This window comes from Pseudocercospora fijiensis (genome assembly GCF_000340215.1).
Source record: "Pseudocercospora fijiensis CIRAD86 unplaced genomic scaffold MYCFIscaffold_1, whole genome shotgun sequence".
Classification (NCBI taxonomy): Eukaryota; Fungi; Ascomycota; class Dothideomycetes; order Mycosphaerellales; family Mycosphaerellaceae; genus Pseudocercospora; species Pseudocercospora fijiensis.
Window position 1 is genome coordinate 860992 of NW_006921532.1, and position 8625 is coordinate 869616.

The following is an 8625-nucleotide window of genomic DNA, read 5'->3' on the forward strand; positions in this document are numbered from 1 at the left end:
CCGACTAACTTCTTCGCTATACGTACCTACGCGCGACTTCTCGCTATCGAGTTCTCGTCTATATCGGAAATAGCGGTAGTAATACCCCCCTTTATTTTTAACTAAACTAACTCGAGGCCCTTTAGAAAGTACTCGCGATCGACTTTCTTACTATATACGAGTACGTACGGCGTAGTAGTGCTAAGTTCTCGTTACTCTACTAATAGCATTTACTAGCGGTAAACGAGTTAGTCGAGAGTAGTAATTTACGTTTATCGATAATAACTTTAGTATTTCTAAAGCGACTAGCTTATTAAAATAGCGGATATTCTTAATCGCTAAATTATCTAGGTCCCGTCTCTATAAAGTGCTATACTACGACTAATAGTTGTTAAGCTATATAGCCTATTCGATATGAAATATAGTAGTAGTAACGCAACCTGTACCCGCTAGTAACGGTTTGGCTTTAGGCGCTTCGCTAGAATAAGATCTCGAATAGCGCTAAACCTAACGTAGTATAGTGTAGAAATGGAAGTCACGAGCACACACACGAATTCAACTACGAAGCGCCTGAATGGAGGTAGCACATTATCGAGCTTTTAGGTCTCCGCTCGACCCTGGCTGCTGTTTCTATATGCTCTGCAACCTTGGCAACAGACACTGCAGATGAGAACCCGGATCCTATTCCGTAGCTTTGGTCTCGGCCTCTTGATGAACGGGTGACCCGCGTCTCCGAGGAGGGGTTTCTTCGCGCCTAGATGGGATAGAAGGTATAGCTTGACGCAATGACCTCATGTTCACCGAGGAGATCGAAGAGGCAATAATCTCGCGTGCCCAGCTTCGTTCATCGCCACGTCAATACCAAATACCAGGGTGAGAAACCGTGTTCGATCGAGACCAAGTGTCCATCCAGCGAATGATCGTTCAATTCATAAGACCGAACGACAGTGACACAAGCAGTTCAGAGGGATTGAACGGATCCGGGAAGGCAACAATGAGGTCCGTCAAGGTCGTTGGATATCACCAGAATCTGGAGATGCAAGACTCTCCAGAAGCCAAGATCGAGTCGCCGCTGGATGTAATTGTTAAAATCGGCGCTGCTGGTGTCTGCAGGTATGTATGTATGCTGTATACGTTTTCCGTTGATTGTAGAAAATACCAATTGATGCGCCTCGCAAGGACCGACATCCATATCCTCGAAGGGCAGTGGGAAGAAAAGTCGGGAGTCAAACTCCCATACACCATCGGCCACGAAAACGCCGGCTGGATCCACGCCATAGGAGAAGCTGTTCGGCGATCCAGTCATCCTCCACCCTCTCGTAACCTGTGAGCATGTCGCTTCGGCGACGACGTGCACTGTGAAAACAGTACGTTCCCAGGAATCAACGTCGACGGAGGCTACGCAGAGTTCATGAAAACCACTGCGCGCTCCGTCATCAAACTCGACCCAAAACTCCACCCCGCCGATGTCGCGGCTCTCGCAGACGCAGGATTAAAACCGCTCATCATTGTCGCAGCGAAAGCTGCAGAATTCCTTCGACCTGGTGATAACTGCGTGATGATCGGAGCCGGAGGTCTCGGCCATATTGGCATTCAAGTCATGGCCGCGATTTCCGGAGCTACGCTCATCGTTATCGACCGAAACCCAGACGCCCTAGCCTTAGCGAAAAAAAAATCAAAAAAAAATCGGCGCTAACTATACCGTCCTCGTAACCGAATCTAGTACCTTCGTCTACGAAGTCCTTAAATTTATAAGCAAACGGCAAAGGAGCCGAAGCGGTAATCGATTTCGTAGCTCTACGTCGACTAGAATTAAGATACTCTCCGTCGAGCTCTAGAAATTACTATATCGTAGATTACAGAGAGAATCTTAAATATCCCGACTACTATCGATAATATCTCGACGGAAATCAACTTTCTTAATTAGAAACCGGAGAGGTTCGTATAATAATCTAGTAGAATTAATAGTATTTAAGCGGTATAAGGGAAGGTTAAATTATATATATAGCTTAAGGATTTTTAAGAAGGCGATTAAGGATTTAGAGAAAGGGAGGATAGTAAGAGGGTAGGCGATTTTAATTCTATAATAAGCGGGAAATTTTTAGAAGAAGGAGGATAATATTCTAAATTTCTAGTCTAATTTATATTTTTTTAGGGAGCCTCGGTAAAGTAATTATTAGTATAGCTATTAGTAAGGTTACGAACTTTTAAAACTCCTCTAACTCTACCTATATATATATATACTATATAACCTTATCGGCTAGATTTCTATATAATTAAAATTATAATTAATCGAGAGTGTGTATATTACTACCCGAATAGGCTATAGCTAGTACCGTCGGACTAATAATCCTTTTCCTTTATATAGAAGCGTTTCTCCGCCGATCTCGCCGAGTAAGCAAGTAATCTAAGTTCTTTACTAGAATATCTTAGTAAGTTAGTATATAATTTTCACTATAATATTATTTAAGACCGATAACAACCTACCTCTGCCTCTGCCTCTAAAGCAAATTATTTATACTTCCTTAGAATTAACCCTGCTTTATAATAATAGCTAGCGGATATTATACCTCTCGGTCGTCTAAGAGAGAGAAGAGAGAAGCGGTAGAAAGTATAGTCCGTTAGACTCCGTCTAGTCGCATTGCTTAAGTATACTAAGTACTTATAGCTAACGGGGACTAAATTTAATACCGTATATACGGACTTTTAACCCCTACGCTCGTTACGAAGGGTAACCTGCTATAGAATACAGAGGTAGGTAAATAAATTAGACGAGATTTACGATATATACGTTACTTTTAATATATACTTATTTGTAACGCTTTTAAAAATAAAGATACTAATAGCCTCTAGTAGAAGAGGTAGTATCTCGTATAGAATAGTACCCCTACGCCTCGAGTATATCTTACGGACGGGTCCCCCCTTCCTACGGTCGTACCTTTCTACGGAGGGACCCCGCCGTCCGACGGTCTCGGCTAGCGGAGGCTCTTACTATTCTTTACTCTAGGATCCCCTAAACGAACTCTAGGGTTAAGTCCGTAGAACCTATACCCCTACTATCCCCTTAGAGGGTTCTATAGTAGATGCTAAATTTAGTATAGCCCTATACAAAACTATATCGCCCCTCGAACAGCGATCGTATCCGATTAGGTCTCGGATTTAGCCGTAGTAGAGCTTAAGGTTAAGAAGCCGACACCTTTACGAGTCGTCGCTAGTAAAGGTTTTGTAGTAAACCTTAGCAAGTAAAGGTCTATAAGAAGGTATAGAAGAAGCTATATAATAGAAGCGCTAAGTACGCTATCGAGATAGGTATATAGACTATATAGACTATAGATTGAGACCTTCTAATAACTAATTAGCTACTAACTAAGTCTCGCCTGTCTCGTATACGCCGTCGACTAAGGCGCTATAAGCTTAGTAAAGAGACACTTTAGACACTTGTCGAGCCGCCGAGTCTACTTAAGAAGTAGTTTAATATTAGTCTACTTGCTACGAAGGTAAACCTCCTTATAGAGGCAGTAAGGGACTTAAGGGTAGACGTAAACCTTCTACTAAAGAAGGAGGTTATAGAGTCGCAGGTAGCTGCTTAGTCCGCTAAAGAAGAAGGCTCTTAAAGTAAGGCAATAGTCGTTAAGAGGGCGGAGTTTAAGGCACTATAGCGCTAGGTTGCTTACCTCCGTAAGATAATTGCCGCAATCGTAAAGCAGCAGTATGCCTTAAGTGTAGTCTCTAAGTCTAATATAGAAGCAATAGCGACTATTATTAATCGCTAGCGGCGCTCGAAGGGTTATTAGGTTGCGGCCTTAAGCTCTCGAAGAAGGACTGTAGATTAGCCTCGTTATACTATATTACGTCGTATAGGTTATAGAGCGCTATAGGGTATTTGCTATACTAGTGCTATACGGAAGTCGCGTTAGTAAGTAAACTGTTAGTCCTTAGTCTACTTCTTATTACCTCGAAGAAGGATAAAGGAGTTAATAACCGCTGCATCTAGTAGGAAGTAGAACAATAGGTACTATCCCTTCCTCGATTTATATTAGGTTAAGTAATAATAGCGTAGCTAGTTATAAATGTTAATACTACCTATATAGTTATTATATAAAGTAGCAACCTCCGGAAGGTCCTTCTCTTCCTTACCGTCTGTCTTCTAGTAGACTCGTACGTACTTATCGATATAGGCGTTATTGCTAGCTCGAGGGCATGCCCGAAGCCGTTGTATTCGCTCGAAAGGCCGGTATCCCGTCGTAAGGAACTGTACGAGGTTTCTGTCCTACTAGATTACCGCTACTACGTTATAAATTGCCTTGTAAAGCAGTGTATCGTAGGGAAACCGTATTGTCTTGCGATTAAGGCCTAGGTAGGTTAAATTCTTCCTTATACTATCCTTTTTTAATATACCTAGCTTCTCGAAGGTTTTGCCTCGCTACGGCTACGAAAGTAACCTAGAACGTATAGTTCTAGTCGCCGCAATGCCGAGGTGTCGTAGGATTGCAAATAATAGCATATTATTGAACAGGTTGTCTATATAGATATAGTAGAAGTATTATAGGAAGGGAAGTTATAAAATTAGTCGAAGGACCGCTTACCTAAGCGAGCTTAGCTTTGCGCTAAGCGAGACGGTAGGCGATACGATTAGGCTTTCGGTTGCTTCGGATAAGCGGTCTACGCGGACCGCTCTTATATAACACTCCTTCCTTACATCCCTTATTAAATATAGACCTATGTTCTAACTATATCTAATACTACTAGGACTACGGCTCTTACGCTTACGGCGCTTCTTATTACTCTCCTTCTGCCGCTCCTTCTTCTCGGCGTCCGTAAGAACCTCTAGAGTTACTACCGGGTGCTAAGAGACTATAGAAGCTACCGAGTCCGGATTATCTTCCTCCTATTTAAATGCCTTCCGTAGGCTCGAGAATAAGAAGGAATATAGGTACCCGCCCTCGTATAGGCATAGGATATAATATCCGATAGGTGTTAGCTTGCCTCGCATTATAATAATATGCCTAGATTTACTAGTAAACCGGACTATGCTCTTATTAATAGATACGTTAGTACTAGGTACGACAACCTCGCGGAATTTGCTACGTAGAATGTTAGTAAGAGGCAGTATCTACGTCTAGGTAGGTAGGCCTCTTCCGCTTAACGAGAGCGCGTTACTCCGGTACTACAAAGCAGCCTTAATCTATTTAAATCGCTACTCGCTTATATATTTAGCGATACTATGTCTCGGCTAGTATCTATCTTCGCGCTAGTATTCGCTCTTGTCGTCTATTTAGATTGCGGACATATATATAATTAAGCCTACGAAGATCTGCATTGTTAGCTTGTCTACCGGCTTCTATAGACGACTAGAGATATATATCTTATTGTCCTTCTTAAAACCTAGCTTGTCTCTCGCATACTTATTAGTACAGTCGACTAATCGGTCTATAACCTCTTTAGTCTAGAATAGCGAGAAGAAGCTATATTAGACGTTATTAATAGCCTCGAGATCGCCTTATAGGTAGGCTAGCAAGTTAACCTGTCGCTAGTAAGAGATGCTACGCAACGGCTCGTAACGACCCTTATTTATATCTCCGTCGGCTAGATAACACAATCTACCTGCCCTACTATCTACCCCTATGTCTTCGACCTCGTTATCTCCTTCTACGACTACTAAACCCTCGTCGTCTACGCTGCTTAGCATTAGCTCTCCGGCTTTCTCGAAGATAGGCTCTCTTCCTTTAGTTAGCTAATTAGCATTTATCTTATCGTCGTCTATTAAACTAGCGCCTATATCTAGCTACTAGTTATTAGCGTCGTCGTTATACCTATCTTCTACGAAGGCCTAGAAGGTCGCTATTGCTATAATTATGTGCTTCTTAGCGACTTAGAGTTTGGAAATATAAAGGCAATTAAGTTAGTATAGTTAACCGATAGCGGCGATAAAAGCTAAGCGCTTAAAGAGACTTAACGTATATACAACCGAGTCTAATTAAGGCCTATTTATTTACCTATAGAGCGGCTTCTATATGCTAACTATATAGATACTATAGGGGTTAATCCCTATTTAACTAATAAACGCCGATAGCTAACGAGTTATTATAGAGGATAGAGCGGGATTCTAAAAAGAGGGAGGGGAGCGATAGCGAGGTTAAATTTCCCGGCTAAAATGCTAGAAAGGGACCCCTACGCGAGATATATATACCGCGTCTACGATATATATCGTCCTATGCGTTAAAATTAGTAGTAGATAAAGGGAGGGACGGTACTTATAATAGCAAGGTTAATATAGAAGGGAGAAAGAACGCGACCGGAAGATATATATATATATGCCGAGAAGTAAACAAACCTCAAACAAACATCCTGTTTAGGAACGCTAGTCGTGCGGTATTAAATGTGCGTCCGGCTGACGTGGTTGTTTTCGCGGAATGCTTGGCGTGCGTGTGCTTTGACGCAGGAAGTCTTCATCCGGAGCCCGCCCCTTACTGTGAGAGATCTCTACACCGCTACGTACGAGCACATGATGAGTACATTTCCATGTCCTATATCTCGTTTCAAGAGTTCATCCTCCGCATCGCCATCTCCATCTCCGAATCAGATTGGTTTGCAGTGTAGAGGTTCAAATCAACAGTGAGACAACCCCTGTCTTCGCGCCATTGCGATGGTGGCTGCAGTGGATACTCTGAATCTCGGTTACGTCGATGGAATTCCGAAAAGAGTCCGGTCCAGTAGGATCGGTGCACATGGCTACAACGTGGGCGATGTCTTGCATGTGTCTCCAGGTCGCGTGCCACCTCTGCATCGCCGCAATCCGCTGAGCTGAGAATCATGGTGCGCTAAATGGCTTCGTGTGGCGATGTGGACGAGCCATTTGCTAGTCTGTGGAGAGGTTGGCAATACAACCAACAACTGACCAGGGGGTTTTGCGACGGAGTTCCATGCTCAACCACTTCCAGAAGTGCAGATGGTGTGACGCATCATAACCGTTGGTACGACAGCGCAACCTTTGCGATTCGTGTGGTTGATCACCAGATTTTCGGATGCCCGGCAGTTGTTTTTTCAACGCTATTCGTCGCCTGCAGTCCAACGAAGGCAATCGCAGTTGCGAGTGAATGTGCCGCCACATCTCGGAATATTTGCTGGCTGTGCTTTGAATGATGATTTTATGATGCGCCTTGCGGCCTCCGTGGCACAAGACGTCCGCCGCGGATGTATACTCGGAGTACTATTATTGGTTCTTCGTCCCAAATCTGCCTGTAGGGTTGCTTGTTGCTTGCGCCAAGGCATTTTCCGTACTACTGGTGGATTGTTGCAGGGAGAAGAGCGAGACGAAGTTCCCAACCGGAGGAGCTTCAGCGACATCCTCCAACAATTCTTCGGAGCTGTCCACGGTTGAACATGACCTGCTCACGACGAACCTGGCTTGTTCGCTGCTGTTGGGCTCATCTGCGCTGACACGAAGAGTGGAGCCAATTCGTTCAAACAATCGTGGTGAGCACGTCATTGATATCCTGTTCCTTGCATCTGGCAACTCAGCCGTTTGAGTACACCTTGTCATATCAGCCTGAGCTGTTTGGATATCCTCCATGTGGAGGGCCACCTGGATACCAAGGCTGCGCAGGCTGCTGTGCGGGCTGTGAATAAGGAGAAACACCCGGCACGCTTGAGCTACGTTGGTCTGGAGGCATCATATATTGAGGCTGGACGGGAGAATGACCATGGCCGGGAATTGTTCGCATTACGCGATGTTCGGGCGCATGCTGGCATGTCGGCGCGTAAGGGCCAGCCATTTGCTGGTTGTGAGGCGGACGGTAATTTTCAGGGTAAGACATAGACCGCAATGTCGGTTGTGACTGCCATTGCTGCGGCGGTTGCTCAGACGGATGAGAAAAGGACTCCGCTTGCGAGACATTCGGCGATGAAGGAAAGGGCGCTACATCCGCTCCGCTGGCTGTGTTGTAACGAGAAGGGGGCTGCGATAGTTGAGGTGTGGCATTCGTAGGGATTCGCTGGCCATGAACGGCATATTCTGAAGATTGCCAGGGTGGATTTGCCTGGCCTGCTTGATGATAGGGGTAATATTGCTGAGAAGGCGCTGCACCAATGGTTATGCGCTGATTTCTTGGTCGATGCTGAAATGACATACCTTGCATTTGAAGATGATTCGACGGAATGGGCATGCCTTGAAAGCCCGGCGTGCTTTCTTGCGGCACGTTTTGAAATCCGCTGCCAAAGGGATGAGCGTGTTCGAAAGTTGTCGGGTCCATTTGAGTCGGCGACGTGGAGACAGCAGATGATGGGCCTGATGGTTGTGCGCCAGACCTACTGGAAGACTCGGATCGAGCGTCGATGGCGGCCTGCTGGTCGACCGGGTAGAAGACGCATTCTTTCTTGAGGCGAATGCAGTTCTGGCATCGCGGTTCGTTCTCGTCTTCGGACAGCAAGCATCGTATCTTGCGACGGCGACAGTGCGCTAATAGGGAGTCAGCCAAATGTCGCGGCGCGGGAGGGTGCTGCGATGGCGTGTGCTGGGACGGGTCGTGGAAATCGAGACTTCCAAGGTACAGTAGCAGCAGCAGGACGGCACGACTCACCACACGCAATGGAGATCCGTTGGTATCCGAGCTTGTTCCGCTTCTTGTCGAGGTCAGAATCCGACAT

At 45.1% G+C, this 8625-nt stretch overlaps 2 protein-coding genes across 2 annotated transcripts; one reads left to right on the top strand and one right to left on the bottom strand.

Annotated features, from left to right (window-relative positions):
- Window positions 1-772: 772 nt before the first annotated feature.
- MYCFIDRAFT_169098 (uncharacterized protein) lies at window positions 773-1675 on the top strand (the record flags this gene model as incomplete). The annotated part of the gene is made up of 4 exons (XM_007922566.1): window positions 773-852; window positions 882-926; window positions 979-1305; window positions 1348-1675. 4 exons carry the CDS (start codon window positions 773-775, stop codon window positions 1673-1675), a joined length of 780 nt encoding a protein of 259 aa, XP_007920757.1.
- Window positions 1676-7839: 6164 nt separating this feature from the next.
- MYCFIDRAFT_84176 (uncharacterized protein) lies at window positions 7840-8625 on the bottom strand (the record flags this gene model as incomplete). Its single annotated transcript, XM_007922375.1, has 3 exons — window positions 7840-7937; window positions 8111-8437; window positions 8559-8625. 3 exons carry the CDS (start codon window positions 8623-8625, stop codon window positions 7840-7842), a joined length of 492 nt encoding a protein of 163 aa, XP_007920566.1.